The sequence below is a fragment of the Scyliorhinus torazame genome, chromosome 2 (genome assembly GCF_047496885.1).
Source record: "Scyliorhinus torazame isolate Kashiwa2021f chromosome 2, sScyTor2.1, whole genome shotgun sequence".
Classification (NCBI taxonomy): Eukaryota; Metazoa; Chordata; class Chondrichthyes; order Carcharhiniformes; family Scyliorhinidae; genus Scyliorhinus; species Scyliorhinus torazame.
The window spans coordinates 317003970-317020553 of NC_092708.1; the positions used below are offsets into that span (position 1 = coordinate 317003970).

Below are 16584 nucleotides of genomic sequence, written 5' to 3' on the forward strand. Positions count from 1 at the left end.
CCCCTTTGTCTGCTTTAATTGCCTTTCCCATGGACTGAAGGTCAAATCTCACCTGCAGATCCTTCTTCCTCACCTAAAGATCCAGGGTTGGAACCTTCACATATCTTCCATCCACCTCCAAAATTTCCTCTATCAAACATTGCCACTCCTCTCTGTCCACCTGAGCCTTAAATGAGATAATCTTACCCTTCAATTCTGCTTTCAATCCTTCCGATACCACCGATGGTGACCTCTCCATTTCTGTTAAACCCTACATAGTTCTCAATCACCCATCCCATTTTGGTGCAAAAGTTTGGGTCCACCAACAACCCGACGTCCAACCTCCAAACTGGCCTCTGTGCCAGCCCCTTCTCCAGGACCACATCCACCCAATGTGGAGCATGGGTGGGGTCAGTGAATTTGGCATGGACCTAGCTAACCAGCACCAGCAACCTTCCCTCCAAAGCACCAGCTACCATTGCGTACCTACCCCCCTGATCCGCCACCACCTTCTCCATCTGCATCCTCACTCTTACCCACCAATATTGTTCGCCCTGGGCCCTGCTATCAAAGCTCAAGTGGAATATCTAACTTACCCAACCCTTCCGCAGCCACACCTGGTCCTTCACCCTCAGATGGGTCGCTTGCAACAGTTCCACAATGCTTTCAAACTCTTCAAGTGAGACAATTCTCGCTCGCTTCACCGGTCCCCAGCCCTCGCGCATTCCACGTCACCACTTGGACCGGAGCTATCTTCCTCCCCCACCTCTCCCCACTCCTGTCAGTCACAACCACTACTCCTGGCATGCCCAGCAAGCGGACCCAGCCCTACCCCATGTCACCGTCAGCCACCTGCTCCATCCTCCCTTTCCCAGAAGCCCCAGTTATTCCTTCTCGAAACTACCTCAGCAAGTATCCTTCTCGTGTTTTTAAAAAATTAATTCACGGGATGTGGTGGTTGTTAGCTAGGCCAGCATTTACTGTCCACCCCTAATTTTCCTTGAATGGAATTCCATTTGACATTTGGCTATCAATTCTGCTAGCCTATGTCCTCTGCAGTCAATTTGTAACATCCTCACTTCTCCAAGTTTGGTATTATTGGAATACAGAGTCAAATTTTAAAAATTACCAAATGATATCTCAAAAAAGCAGTCATCCTAGCACTGACTCTTGGGGAACAGAATTGTCAACCATCCTCCAGTCTGAAAACTAACCCTTAGACACAACTTGAAATGAAAATGAAAAATCGCTTATTGTCACAAGTAGGCTTCAAATGAAGTTACTGTGAAAAGCGCCTAGTCGCCACATTCTGACGCCTGTTCCGGGAGGCTGGTACGGGAATTGAACCTGCGCTGCTGGCCTGTCTTGGTCTGCTTTAAAAGCTAGCTATTTAGCCCTGTGTTAAACCAGCCCCTTTAGAAAACTTGCTGTTTTCTATCCTTAACCTAACATTTTTTTAAATCCAAGTTGCCATTGACACTCCTATTTCATGAGCCACAGTTTTGTTAACCAGCCTTCTTTCTTTTTAAAAAAAATTTAGAGTACCCAATTCATTTTTTCCAATTAAGGGGCAATTTAGTGTGGCCAATCCACCTACCCTGCACATCTTTGGGTTGTGAGGGTGAAATCCACATAAACACGGGGAGAATGTACAAACTCCACACGGACAGTGACTCCAAGCCGGGATCGAATCTGGGATCTCGGCGCCGTGAGACAGCAATGCTAACCACTGCGCCACCGTGCTGCCCCACCAGCCTTATTTCTTAAAGTCCATACAGACACCATCCATTGCATTTCCTTCATCAACCTACTCTGTTACTTCACCAATAAATTCAATTAAAATCATCAAGCACAATTTGCCTTACACAAATCCATGCTGGTTATCCTTAGCAAACCCAAATCTCTCCAGTGTCTCCTGATTCTCTCACTCTTCTGTTCTCTTCCCTCACATTTCACCCCTTCCCCCCCCCCCCCCCCACCTCATGGGCAACACGGTAGTTAGCATTGTTGCTTCATAGTGCCAGGGCCCCAGGTTCGATTCCTGCTTGGGTCACCGTCTGTGCGGAGTCTGCACGTTTTCCCTGTGTCTGTATGGGTTTCCTCCGGGTCCTCCAACAAGTCATGAAAAACATGCTGTTAGGTGAATTGGACATTCCAAATTCTCCCTCTGTGTACCCGAACAGGTGCCAGAATGTGGCGACTAGGGGCTTTTCACAGTAACTTTGTTGCAGTATTAATGTAAGCCTACTTGTGACAATAAAGATTATTAAAATCATTGTTCCAAAACCTTACCCACCACTAACATCAAACGAATTGGCCTCCAATTACCAGGAATGTCCACACTCTTTCTTGATGTTTACATATGTAAACCTCCAGCATTCTGGGGATAATTCCCCTGCAATAGGGAGTTTGGAAGATTATGGCAAACCCTTCCACTATCTCCACCCTATTTCTTTTAGCAATCTGGAATGCAAGCTACCTGGACCTGGTTATTTATCCACTACATACATTGTCAGCCTTTCCAGTACATCTTTCTTTTAATATAAATTTAGAGTACCCAATTTATGGGGAATTTAGCGTGGCCAATCGCCTACCCTGCATATTTTTGGGTTGTGGGGGTGAGACCCATGCAGACACTGGAAGAATGTGCAAACTCCACACGTACAGTGACCCAAGGTTGGGATGAAAACCGGGTCCTCGGCGCCATTGGACAGCAGTGCTAACCACTGAGCCACCGTGCCATCTTTTCCAGTACATCTTGTGTCTCAATTTACAGCTTATTATCGCTACCATCTCTGCTTCCACTGATACTTTGTCAGATTCCTCCTCCTTCATAAACGTATTAAGTACATATTAAGAATTCTAGCCATGCCTTGTCCCTCTAAGCATATAATCATCCTCTTTATCCCAAATCAAACCCAGTGCTACCTCCAACTACCTTCTTACTATTTACATGCCAGATGATTTTTGAGTTCCCTTTTTTGTTGACTGACATTCTATTTTCATTTTGTCTCTTTGCAAGTCTTACTTTCCCTCTTCACTTCCCCTCTCAACCTATTATATTTAACTTGAAGAATTCACCAGACATGCATCAGAGACTATTTGTCTTTGTTTTATCATATTCTGTATCTCCCTCGTCATCAAGGAGTACTGGTTTTGGTTCTGCTACCTTGTACTCTTGTTAGTCTATACCTGAAACATGTCCTTAAAGTCTGCTATATTGTCCAAATGCAGCAATGACAAACATTGGGAGATTTTGAATGAATTGCAATGTACAGTCCCCACCATCTACACCATCCATGTTCATCATGGCCAGTCACCTTTGTTGGTAAAATATTGCTAACCATTTGTCACTTCCATTGAAGTCAAACACAATAAAAAGGTTGGCTATTTCTAACCCCCGCATATCAGTCTTACATTAATATTCTTTATTAGTGAAGCAAGTCGGCTTACATTAACCATGCAATGAAGTTACTGTGAAAATCCCCTAATCACCACTCTACAGCCTATGTTTGGGTATACTGAGGGAGAATACAGAATGTCCAATACACCTTGTTGTGTTATTAACCCTGGGGTAACACGGACTGCAACAGGATGCAGATGAACTGTAAAGCATACACCAAACATAGGCGTTGGTTCAATACGATTTACTGAACTTCTGTAACAATGCACACAGCTGGCTGTGGGTTGTCACTCTACTACTCTAAGTGTACTTACTAGACCAGGCTAGCTCTGATCCACGTGTAGAAGGTGCTGACTGATATATACACCCTGACTGTCACTACAGTTGTCACCAGTGGAAAGAGGCGGAGTGCTGATGCCTCGTGTGTTTTATAGTTGGAAGCCCCCACTCTGGTATTCTGTCTGGTGATTGATTGTGTTCTGTCCTGTATGTTGATTGTTTTTACCTCATGATGTGCATGGGTGGATATTATGACACACCTAACAAGCACGTCTTTCGAGACTTGTGGGAGGAAACCGGAGGACCCGGAGGAAACCCAAGCAGACATGGGGAGAAATTACAGACTCCGCACAGAGTGACCCAAGTCGGGAATCGAACCTGGGTCCCTGGCACTGTGAAGCAACAGTGCTAACCCTGTGCTACCGTGCGACCCTACATATGTTTTCCATGTAACTCAAGAGACATTGTTACATTTAGACATTATGCTACAGTTGAATAATATTGTCACGAAAGTAATTTGTCATTGTGAGCAGTTGCGATCTCTGGAGCATTGGGCTTTTCTAGCAGCCTCAGCTGTCCCATTAGAATTAGACCTATAAATCCCTTTTTTGACATCCCATTGATTAACAAAAACAGTTTAATTATTTAACTGTTTAATGTGAAGGAAGTGCTTTGTAACATAGAGCAAAACGTAGCGATGGGATTCTGAATCTCATGCAGCTAAACAAGAACCTTGAAAATTGGGTCAGCAGAAAAGGTTCAAGAACATTAGTTCTGTCATAGACGTTTCAGTGTTTCACACGATGCATGCAATTGTGGCTACTTCACATTAACACCAACCTGCATGCTATAACTGGTGGAGACAACAACAAAATTATTTTTAAAAATTTTAAAACATAAATTTAGAGTACCCAATTCATTTTTTTCCAATTAAGGGGCAATTTAGCGTGGCCAATCCACCTAACCTGCACATCTTTGGGTTGTGGGGGTGGAACCCATGCAGACATGAGGAGAATGTGCAAACTCCACACGGACGGTCACCCAGGGCTGAGATTCAAAGCCGGGTCCTCAGTGCCGTAGGCAGCAGTGCTAACCGCTGTGCCATGTGCCGCCCACAACAGAAAAATTACGTTGCAGAATAAACTAAGATACGTTTCAAATTCGTCAGTTGTTTTTACACTCCATCCTCTCATAGGAACATGGTGGTTTAGTGCATAAAGCTATCGGATTCATCAAGAACTTAATTTTAAAAGTAATGTAATATTTTCTTACTGAGCTGGAAACTCCATTTATAAGTCCTGGGTGAGGCACTATCACTTCCATCTTTGTCTTTATGCTTATCCCCATCTTTACTGTTCGGAGAAGTCCTTGAAGGAGACCGGCCAAGTTTTTGAGACTTATTTGAGTTCTTCACTGGAGTGCACTTATTAGAGTTGTCAGTGACTGCAAGGTCCTCACTGTCACTGCTATTGCCTTTAAGTTAAAAAATGATCAGAATTAAAAATATTCTTGGATTTAAAAAAAATGTAAAAACTTGTGTTTAAGTTCTGGCTTCAGAGCCTACCAGTTCCATTCTTTTCATTTTTGCTAGACACATTTGACCGTTTGTGGCTACGCTTTTGTTTCTTCGCTGGTGTCCCATTGCTGGTGTCGCTTATTCTTTTCTGACCTACATGAAATTGAAACAATTGAAAGCAAAAGTAAACCATGCTGCTGCAGAATAACTAAGCTGCTAAATAACTGAGGTCATAGTTATTAAAGACACAACTGATTCCTGGGTTTCATAAGGCACTGGTATAAAGTAAGGTCAATGCCAAATGCTTACAGGTGGAAATACCTTATGTCGATACAGCCATATTCAAAACTCAATATAGAACTAGAATACACAAAGTGCTTCACCCAAATCTTGCATATCACCTGAATTTTATTTGGATCATTTCTCATACATCTGATAAAGGTTAAGCTATACCCTCTCCGCTGGAAGCTGGGTCATATGAAAATGGCACTTTTAAAACAAGTATTCTGCTTCTTTGTTTTGTCTAACAAATCAGTCCCATTAAGCTATTTTCCTGAATGGTTTCATGGCGCTGCTGTTACTTTTGAAAGAACCCAAGGATTTGGGCCACTTGACTGCCATGTTTCCAGATAATTAATTTTACACCCCCCCACACACATAATTGCTTCTGATTGATGTTATCCAGTGGTTACACAAGATTAAAGATCAGCAGGTGCGTGTCTTTTAGATGTGGTTTTTCTGCGATGTCTCGAATAGTGAAATAGGCTTCTCACTGCATAGGTTCACACTAAGAATATGTCCTTCTGAGGTACTGGAGAGTTTGAGTTTTATCCCAGCGTAATTAAACACTTCCAAAACAGAAAGGAGATAGGAAATGTAATTCTTAAAAGTGTGCAAAATAATTACAAATATGCAAGCAAAAATTAATGAACAACAATTCTTTCACCAGGATGGTATTTTGAGAAACACGAAGAAGGACAGGAACCCTTGGCCTTGGAACAGATCATCCATGAGGCTACTTACTTGATAAAAATAGTATGCAGAATATTAATAAGAGGGGGAGATTTGCCTTCTTGCAAACTTTTTAAACAGTGTTAAGAGTGGCTTTGCCAGAGGCCTCTCAATTGATTGCTTGCTTGCCTACCAGACCAGAAAATGGTGTCTGGCAGGGAGAGCAGTGAGGAGGAACAAAAAATCAAAAGTGCCCCTGACAAAGCTTGAAACATGCGATCAAAATTATTCAACATTTCAGAATTCATTCCATGTTAACAATGTTGCTTATGTATACAAATGCCTACCTTTTTCCTTGTTCTCAGCCTCTTGTACTGTGATGCTACTGCTCGAGCTTGTACTGGCATCAAAGCCATTGGCAGACTCACTCTCACACAATCCTTCCTGCGATTCTCCAGCAACACTGTCCACTTCAATAGTAATGTCACTCTCGCTTTTTACACTACGAACCTCATCCTGATGAAGCAGCGCTGGGGATGCAATTGGCAAAATCTGCTGCACTGAAGCAGACACAACAGCTATAACTGATTCAGGAGAATTGGATCCAGAGTTTCCAGCATGTATATCTTCACTGCTACTTTTCTCTTTTTCATCAAAGTCATCCAAATCTACCTCATGGCAAACTAAAGCTTCAGGCCCAATTGGAGGCATAATATCTTCATCAATTTTCAATGAAATATCCTCTTCAATTTCTAAACAGGGAGCTTCCAATTCCTTCACACACCCATCTGTCACAATCTCTAAAGGAGAAACTTCACCATTTTCGAGTTCTAACCTTTCAACAGTTTCAGATTCCTCACAATTGTCTGCAAAACACTCCATTTTCTCAATACCGTTATCTTTCACAGTTTGCATTTTTTCTTCACTTTCTATTCGTAGCCTTTTATCAGGTGTTAACTGCTCTGGAGATTTTCTTTTTCCTGGCTTCTTCTCATCATTTGTAAGTTCATTCGACAGGCCAGGATCTGTAACTGGGACTGCTTCTTCAAGCATACTAGGAACAGGTAGCAGCTTGACCTCTGAGCTTTCCAATTTTTCCACGTTTTCTCTGCTTTCAGTAACTAGATGATTAGTAAGGAGAGTCTTGCTATGTTCTGAAAATAGCTCCCGTGTCCTACTCCTCCTTCCTTTGCCCTTTGGAGACTTGTCCACAATCTCTTTCCGTATATCTTCAGCCTGGGTTAAAATTCTCTCGTTATCAGTTTGTTCGATACTTTCTACTTCTTGCTTTACAGGTGTGATTTTCAAATTGTCTTCACATGGCAATTCCCTCGTTTCTTGCATACAAATATCTTTCAGGTTCTTCCCTTCCGATTTCTCTTCTTCATCTAATATCTTTGTGGAAATAATTTCTTCTTTGACAGATTTGTCGGCTGAAATTTCCACTTCACTTTCATCTGAGGAGTTGGTAGACCCTATAACAAAGCATGATTTCAAATTAAATGTTGAGAATGAAGTAAAAATAAAAATGCAACATTATAAAACACTGTTCAGCTAACATCTTATCCTAGAGTGTCCATAAAACGTTAAAGGAGTAGTCTAGAGAACTGGCAGAGAGCGAGCATGTACCTATATTTAAGAAGAAGGATAGAAAATGTCCAGGTTATTACACACCAGTCAGCTTAACTTCGGTGGTAGGAAAAATAATGGAATATCTACTAAAGGTGAGAATAGAAGGAAACTTAGAAATGAAAAATATAACAATGGATAGTCAGCATGGATTTCAAAAGGCAAAATCTTGCTCGACCAGCATAATTGAATTTTTGAGGTGATTGAGGGTAGACAGTAGAAATGCAGGAGATGTAACTTATCTGGATTATAGAAAGTCCCATAATAGACAAATGAATAAAAACAGAGAATATAAAGTCAGGGACAATAGGCAGAACAAATTGCAAATTGGCTGCACGACAGAGTGGGAGAAAAGGTTAGCTATTCAGAGCAGCCGAGGGTTGGCTGTGCTACTCCACAAGGATCAGTGCTGGGAACGCTGCTGTTCACAATTTAAATTTACGATTTGGACTTTGGGAGTAAAAATGCAATTTCTAAATTTGCAGATGACACCAAATTGGAAGGTGATGGTCAATACTGCGGATAACTAAAACAAATTACTGGAAGGCATTGATACAATATGCAAAATGGGCAATTATTTTGCTTATTTAAGTTCAACACATCAATTTAAGAGAGGCAGTACAATTTTGTGGGAAGATCCTTCATTATTTGGAAGGTAGGTCTAGGTGGGATAGAGGAACAAAGGGAACGCAAAAGTACAAATACATTAATCACTACAAATTGCACCACTGGTTTGCAAAGCCATTAAAAAGCAATCCAAACGTGAGGGTTTGCTTCAAGAAAACTAAAATTCAAAGTAGAGAAATCGTACTAAACCTGTATTGAACCTTGGTAGGGGCGGCATGGTGGCGCAGTGGTTAGCACTGCTGCCTCATTGCGCCAAGGACCCAGATTCGATCCCTGCTCCGGGTCACTGTCCATGTGAAGTTTGCACATTCTCCCAGTGTTTGCATGGATCTCATCCCCACAACCCAAAGATGTGCAGGGTAGATTTATTGGCCACACTAAATTGCCCCTTAATTGGAAAACAAACATAATTGGGTACTCCAAATGTATATTTAAAAAAAGAACCTTGGTAAGACCACACTGAAGAGTGCACTGTGCAGTTTTGGTCACCATATCATAAAAGGGATGCAGAGATACTTGAAAGAGTGCAGAGAAGATTTAAGAGGATGATACTGGAAACATGAGGATATCCAGATCACGAAAAGATGAACCAGCTGTGTCTCTTTCCTCTTGAACAAAAAGGTTGAAGGTTGACCCGAGGGCTGTATAAAATTAGGGATCGCATTTAAAATGCAGGAGGCAAAACATTTTCTCTCAGAGTCATGAGTCTTTGGAACTCTCCTGCAAAGGTGGTGGAAGCACAGTCTTTGAATATTTTTAAGGCAGAGGTTGATCGGTTATAGGGATGTAGATTGGAGGTTCTACCAGATCAGCCATGAACTTATTAAATGGTGAAGCAGACTCGAGGGGCTGAATGGCCCACTGCTGCTCCTTGCAATCATGTTCATTCGTTATTTAAAATTATGAAAGATTTAGACAGAATGTATGGAGAATGTTTTCCACTCGTGAGGAAGAGCATATAGAGCATCAAAATAAGACAGTCACCGAGAACTCCAATACAAAATTCAGAAGAAACTTTATCCAATGAACAAGAAAGGAAGACTTGCATTTATACGGTGCGTTTCATGCACTGGACATCTCAAAGCAGTTTACAGCCATTGAGGTATTTTGAAGTTTAGTCACTGTTGTAATGTTGGAAATGCAGCAGCCAATTAATACACAGCAAACTCCCACAAACAACAATGTAATAACAATCATATAATCTATTTTTTGAGATGCTGATTGAGGGGTGGGCGTTGGATTGAACACTGGAGATAACTCCCCCGCTCTTCCTTGAAATAGTGGCATGGGATCTTTTATGGGCAGCACGGTAGCACAGTAGTTAGCATTGTTGCTTCACAGCACTGTCTGTGCAGAGTCTGCACGATCTCCCCGTGTCTGCATGGGCTTTCTCCAGTTTCTCCCACAAGTCCCGAAAGACATGGGGCGGAATTCTCCCCCCCCACGCCGGAATCGCCCAGGCGCCGCGTGAGTCCCGCCACGCCCTCCCGACGCCCGCATGCGATTCTCCCACCCCCCCCAAACCGGCGCGGTGCGAATCACGGCTGGCCGCTGCGAGAATCGCCACTTGCCGTTGGTAATGGGCGAGTGGCGATTCTCTGGCCCGGATGGGCCGAGCGGCCTGCCCAACACGACAGGTTCCCGCTGGCGCCATCCACACCTGGTCGCTGCCGGCGGGAACAGCGCAGGAATGGTGGGGAGACGAGGGGGGTTCCTGCTGCACCGGGGGGGGGGCTCAAAAGGGGTCGGGCCCGCGATCGGTGCCCACCGATCGGCGGGCCGGCCTCTCTCAAGGAGGACCTCCTTTACTCCGCTGCCCCGCAAGATCGATCCGCCATCTTCTTGCGGGGAGGACGGCAACCGCGCATGCATGCGTGACGTCGTTTAAGCGGCACCGGTCGCGTCATTTACGCGGCGCCACTTTTACGCGGCGCCAAGGCCCGGAGCGCGTAAATGACGCGGCGCCGCTCCTAGCCCCCCGGGGGATGGAGAATAGGGGGCTGGGTACGGCCTCCAATGCCGGAGTGAAACACTCCGGTTTTCACTCCGGTGTCGGGACTTAGTCTCCCGATGTGAGAATTGCGCCCATGCTGTTAGGTGAACTGGACATTCTGAATTCTCCCTCAGTGTACCCGAACAGGCGCTGGAATGTGGCGACTAGGGGCTTTTCACAGTAACTTAATTGCAGTGTTAATCTAAGCCTACTTGTGACAATAATAAAGATTATAAGATTATATCCACCCGAGTGTTTACTATGCAGCAGCAAGGCCAACAACCTGGGCCAATTAAGAGTCGATCTCAAAAATTAGCCGTTTTGTTGTCGGAGATGAGCAATGCATTTTCATTAAAATGACACATTGAAGCATGCAGGATCTTAACTAAAACAAGCTTACTTTTGTTCACTTTAAAACACAACAGATAATTTTTTACTGAGCCTTCAAAAGGTTGATTTAGATTATTGGAGTAAGTAATGGTCAAGTACCTCAGCCCATCACAATTAAGCCCAAACAGATCACTACACAAAATTTATTCAACACAGTCAAAGTTGAAACATGCTGATCCTATCAATAGCTTATGAATGGCACAAACTTTGAACATTGCTCCAGCCATTCATATTACACCACTGGCTCCAAAATTCAGATGTAGCAATACAATGTAAATAACGTGCACAAAATACAGATGTAGCAATACAATGTAAATAATGTACACAATTACTTCCAGAAGCAAAGTCAATTTTGCTCAGTGGTTTAATTCCCTACTTTGGAGGAAAAAAAACTGTGATACAATGCATAGCAACCACTCAGGCACCATGTTCTTCTGGTCAGCTGTCAGCCCCTCTCCATATAGGCCAACAATGTGATTTCCATACCACTGACAAAGCTAACATTGGTTCAGTCATCTGTAAAGGTCATAGGTCAGAAGCATAAAATGAGGACTTCCGGGTGCGGCGATGACCAGCTAAGTCGCACGTTTCGGCAGCTCCCGGTGGAACGGACTTTTGGGCTCTTAATAAGAGCCGCAACGGCAATTTTAACGGCTAGAAGCACTGTGCGGTAAACCAGAAGGGAATCCCCCCTGGAAACGGATGGAAAAAGGAGAGGGAAGTGGCCAGATTGCAGTGGATCCTTTGGAGCAGCGGCAAGGAAGGCAAGCAAGAACCAAGATGGCGACGGAAGGTGGCAGTTTAACATGGGGCCCTGAACAACAAGAGTTTTTGAAATGTTCGTGGAAGAACTTAAAAAGGAAATGAAGAAGGAGCTGTTGGCCCCGATATTACAGGCGATCGAAGGGCTAAAGGATGAGCAAAAGACCCAGGAGCGGGAGCTTCGGGTCGTGAAGGCAAAGGCTGCAGAGAATGAGGACGATATACAGGGCCTGGTGGTGAAGACGGAAATGCATGAGGCACACCATAAACGATGTGTGGAAAGACTGGAGGTGCTGGAGAATAACGCGAGGAGGAATAATTTAAGGATTCTTGGTCTTCCTGAAGGTGCAGAAGGAGCAGACGTCGGGCATATGTGAGCACGATGCTGCACTCGTTAATGGGAGCGGAGGCCCCGGCAGGTCCGTTGGAGGTGGAGGGAGCATACCGAGTGATGGCGCGAGGACCGAGAGCAGGAGAAATTCCTAGAGCCATAGTGGTGAGATTCCTCCGTTTTAAGGACAGAGAGATGGTCCTTAGATGGGCAAATGAAACTCGGAGCAGTAGGTGGGAGAACGCGGTGATCCGCGTATATCAAGACTGGAGTGCGCAGGTGGCGAGAAGGAGGGCGAGCTTTAATCGGGCCAAGGCTGTGCTTCACAAAAAGAAGATAAAATTTGGAATGCTGCAACCAGCAAGACTGTGGGTCACATATCAAGGGAGGCACCACTACTTTGAGACGGCGGATGAGGCATGGACTTTTATTGTGGAAGAAAAACTGGAATAAGCGGGTTATTAAAAAAGAACGTTTGAAACAAAGTGGTGGGGTGAGTATGGGGGGTGAAGAGGGGGGGAAAGATGAGTTTTATCTTATTAATCCTGCGATGCGGTAACTTTTCTCTCTTCCACAGGTGGTGGTGGAGGGAGGGAGGGAGGTGGAGGAGATGGGGCGTTGGCCATGGGGGGCGGGGCCAAAAGGGAAGCGCGGGCTTTGTTCCCGCGCTATGATAATCATGGCGGGAATAGGGAAGCAGGAAGGAGGGGGCGTCGCACGGTGCGAGCTGAAGTCACGGGGGGAAGCAGAGGTCGGCCAGAGTTTGCTGACTTCTGGGAGCAACATGGGGGGTGTAACTACGCTAGTGGGGGATCTAGCGGGGGGGGGGGGGGGGGGGGGGGGGGGGGAGTTACTGGGTTGCTGCTGCTGGGGAGAGGGGGAGCCGGAATGGGGTGGGGTGGGCGGGGGGGCACCGTCTGGGGGGGACACAGCTGCATGGGAACCGGGTGAGGAGCTGGAAAAAGGGGATGGCTAATCGACAAGGGGGGGGGGGGGTAAAAAGCCCCCCAACCCGGTTGATCACGTGGAATGTGAGAGGGCTGAACGGGCCGATAACGAGGGCACGAGTACTCGCACACCTTAAGAAACTTAAGGCAGACGTGGTTATGTTACAAGAGACGCACTTGAAACTTATAGACCAGGTTAGACTACGCAAAGAATGGGTGGGGCAGGTGTTTCATTCGGGGCTAGATGCGAAAAACAGGGGGGTGGCTATACTAGTGGGGAAGCGGGTTATGTTTGAGGCAAAGACCATAGTGGCGGATAGCGGGGGCAGATACGTGATGGTGAGTGGCAAATTACAGGGGGAGGTGGTGGTCTTGGTAAACGTATATGCCCCGAACTGGGATGATGTCAATTTTGAGAGGCGCATGCTAGGACACATCCCGGACCTAGAGGTGGGAAAGCCGGTAATGGGGGGAGATTTTAATACGGTGCTGGAGCCAGGGCTGGACAGGTCGAGGTCCAGGACTGGAAGGAGGCCGGCAGCAGCCAAGGTGCTTAAAGATTTTATGGAGCAGATGGGAGGAGTAGACCCGTGGAGATTTAGCAGACCTAGGAGTAAGGAGTTTTCGTTTTTCTCCTATGTCCACAAAGTTTATTCGCGAATAGACTTTTTTGTTTTGGGGAGGGCTTTGATCCCGAAGGTGAGGGGGACGGAGTATACGGCTATAGCCATTTCGGATCACGCTCCACATTGGGTAGGCTTGGAGATAGGGGAGGAAACAGAAGGGCGTCCACCCTGGAGAATGGACATGGGACTAATGGCAGATGAAGGGGTGTGTCTAAGGGTGAGGGGGTGCATTGAAAAATACTTGGAACTCAATGATAACGGGGAGGTCCAGGTGGGGGTGGTCTGTGAGGCGCTGAAGGCAGTGGTTAGAGGGGAGCTGATATCAATAAGGGCACATAAAGGAAAGCAGGAGAGTAGGGAACGGGAGCGGTTGCTGCAAGAACTTCTGAGGGTGGACAGGCAATATGCGGAGGCACCGGAGGAGGGACTGTACAGGGAAAGGCAAAGGTTACACGTAGAATATGACTTGCTGACAACGGGTACTGCAGAAGCACAGTGGAGGAAGGCACAGGGTGTACAGTATGAGTATGGGGAGAAGGCGAGCAGGTTGCTGGCCCATCAATTGAGGAAAAGGGGAGCAGCGAGGGAAATAGGGGGAGTGAGAGAGGAGGAATGAGAGATAGAGCGGGGAGCGGAGAGAGTGAATGGAGTGTTCAAGGCATTCTATAAAAGATTATACGAAGCTCAGCCCCTGGATGGGAAGGAGAGAATGATGTGCTTCCTGGACCGGCTGGAATTTCCTAGGGTGGAGGAGCAGGAGAGGGTGGGACTGGGAGCACAGATCGAGATAGAGGACGTAGTGAAAGGAATTAGGAGCATGCAGGCGGGGAAGGCTCCGGGACCGGATGGATTTCCAGTCGAATTTTATAGGAAATATGTGGACTTGCTTGCCCCGCTACTGATGAGAACCTTTAATGAGGCGAAGGAAAGGGGACAGCTGCCCCCGACTATGTCTGAGGCAACGATATCGCTTCTCCTAAAGAAGGAAAAAGACCCGCTGCAATGCGGGTCCTATAGACCTATTTCCCTCCTAAATGTAGACGCTAAGATCCTGGCCAAGGTAATGGCAATGAGGATAGAGGATTGTGTCCCGGGGGTAGTCCATGAGGACCAAACTGGGTTTGTGAAGGGGAGACAGCTGAAAACGAATATACGGAGGCTGCTAGGGGTAATGATGATGCCCCCACCAGAGGGGGAAGCGGAGATAGTGGTGGCGATGGATGCCGAGAAAGCATTTGATAGAGTGGAGTGGGATTATTTGTGGGAGGTGTTGAGGAGATTTGGCTTTGGAGATGAGTATATTAGATGGGTACAGCTGCTGTATAGGGCCCCGATGGCGAGCGTGGTCACGAATGGACGGGGGTCTGCGTATTTTCGGCTCCATAGAGGGACGAGGCAGGGATGTCCTCTGTCCCCATTATTGTTTGCACTGGCGATTGAGCCCCTGGCAATAGCATTGAGGGGTTCCAGGAAGTGGAGGGGAGTACTCAGGGAGGAGAGGAACACCGGGTATCTCTTTTCGCGGACGATTTATTGGTGTATGTGGCGGACCCGGCGGAGGGGATGCCAGAGATAATGCGGATACTTGGGGAGTTTGGAGAATTTTCAGGATATAAGCTGAACATGGGGAAAAGTGAGCTGTTTGTGGTGCATCCAGGGGAGCAGAGCAGAGAAATAGAGGACTTACCGCTGAGGAAGGTAACAAGGGACTTTCGTTACTTGGGGATCCAGATAGCCAAGAATTGGGGTACAATGCATAGGTTAAACTTAACACGGTTGGTGGAACAGATGGAGGAGGACTTCAAGAGATGGGACATGGTATCCCTGTCACTGGCAGGGAGGATACAAGCGGTTAAAATGGTGGTCCTCCCGAGATTCCTCTTTGTGTTTCAGTGCCTCCCGGTGGTGATCACGAAGGCTTTTTTCAAAAGGATTGAGAAGAGTATCATGAGTTTTGTGTGGGCCGGGAAGACCGCGAGAGTGAGGAAGGGATTTTTGCAGCGTAGTAGAGATAGGGGGGGCTGGCGCTACCGAGCCTGAGTGAGTACTACTGGGCCGCCAACATCTCAATGGTATGTAAGTGGATGGGAGAAGAGGAGGGAGCGGCGTGGAAGAGATTGGAGAAGGCGTCCTGTAGGGGGACTTGCCTACAAGCCATGGTGACGGCGCCGTTGCCGTTCTCACCGAAGAAATACACCACAAGCCCGGTGGTGGTGGCTACTCTGAAAATTTGGGGGCAGTGGAGACGGCATAGGGGAAAGACGGGAGCCTCGGTGTGGTCCCCGATAAGAAATAACCATAGGTTTGCTCCGGGGAGAATGGATGGGGGATTTGGAACATGGCAAAGAGCAGGAGTAACACAATTGAGAGATCGGTTTGTAGATGGGACGTTTGCAAGTCTGGGAGCGCTGACCGAAAAATATGGGTTGCCCCAAGGGAATGCATTCCGGTATATGCAACTGAGGGCTTTTACGAGGCAACAGGTGAGGGAATTCCCGCAGCTCCCGACGCAGGAGGTGCAGGACAGAGTGATCTCAAAGACATGGGTGGGGGACGGTAAGGTGTCAGACATATATAGGGAGATGAGAGACGAGGGGGAGATTATGGTAGATGAGCTGAAAGGGAAATGGGAAGAAGAGCTGGGGGAGGAGATTGAGGAGGGGCTGTGGGCTGATGCCCTAAGTAGGGTAAACTCATCGTCCTCGTGTGCCAGGCTAAGCCTGATACAATTTAAGGTGTTACACAGGGCGCATATGACTGGAACACGGCTTAGCAAATTTTTTTGGAGTAGAGGATAGGTGTGCGAGATGCTCGAAAAGCCCAGCGAATCACATCCACATGTTCTGGTCATGTCCGGCACTACAGGGGTTTTGGGTGGGGGTGACAAAGGTGCTTTCGAAGGTAGTGGGGGTCCAGGTCGAACCAAGCTGGGGGTTGGCTATATTTGGGGTTGCAGAAGAGCCGGAAGTGCAGGAGGCGAGAGAGGCTGATGTTTTGGCCTTTGCGTCCCTAGTAGCCCGGCGCAGGATACTGTTGATGTGGAAGGAAGCCAAGCCCCCGGGTGTGGAGACCTGGATAAATGACATGGCAGGGTTTATAAAGCTGGAACGGATTAAGTTCGTCCTAAGGGGATCGGCTCAAGGGTTCACCA

General features: G+C 46.5%; 1 protein-coding gene across 10 annotated transcripts in view; it reads right to left on the minus strand.

Moving 5' to 3' along the window:
* arid4a (AT-rich interactive domain 4A) overlaps positions 1–16584 on the minus strand; it is a 187505-nt gene that overhangs the window by 12199 nt on the left and 158722 nt on the right. For all 10 annotated transcript variants that reach the window (XM_072489314.1, XM_072489269.1, XM_072489277.1 and 7 more), the window contains 3 exons: positions 6476–7603; positions 5226–5330; positions 4934–5134 (listed from right to left, as the gene is read on the minus strand). In XM_072489314.1, coding sequence (XP_072345415.1) covers positions 4934–5134; positions 5226–5330; positions 6476–7603 — 1434 coding nt within the window. The remainder of the gene's footprint in view (positions 1–4933; positions 5135–5225; positions 5331–6475; positions 7604–16584) is intronic.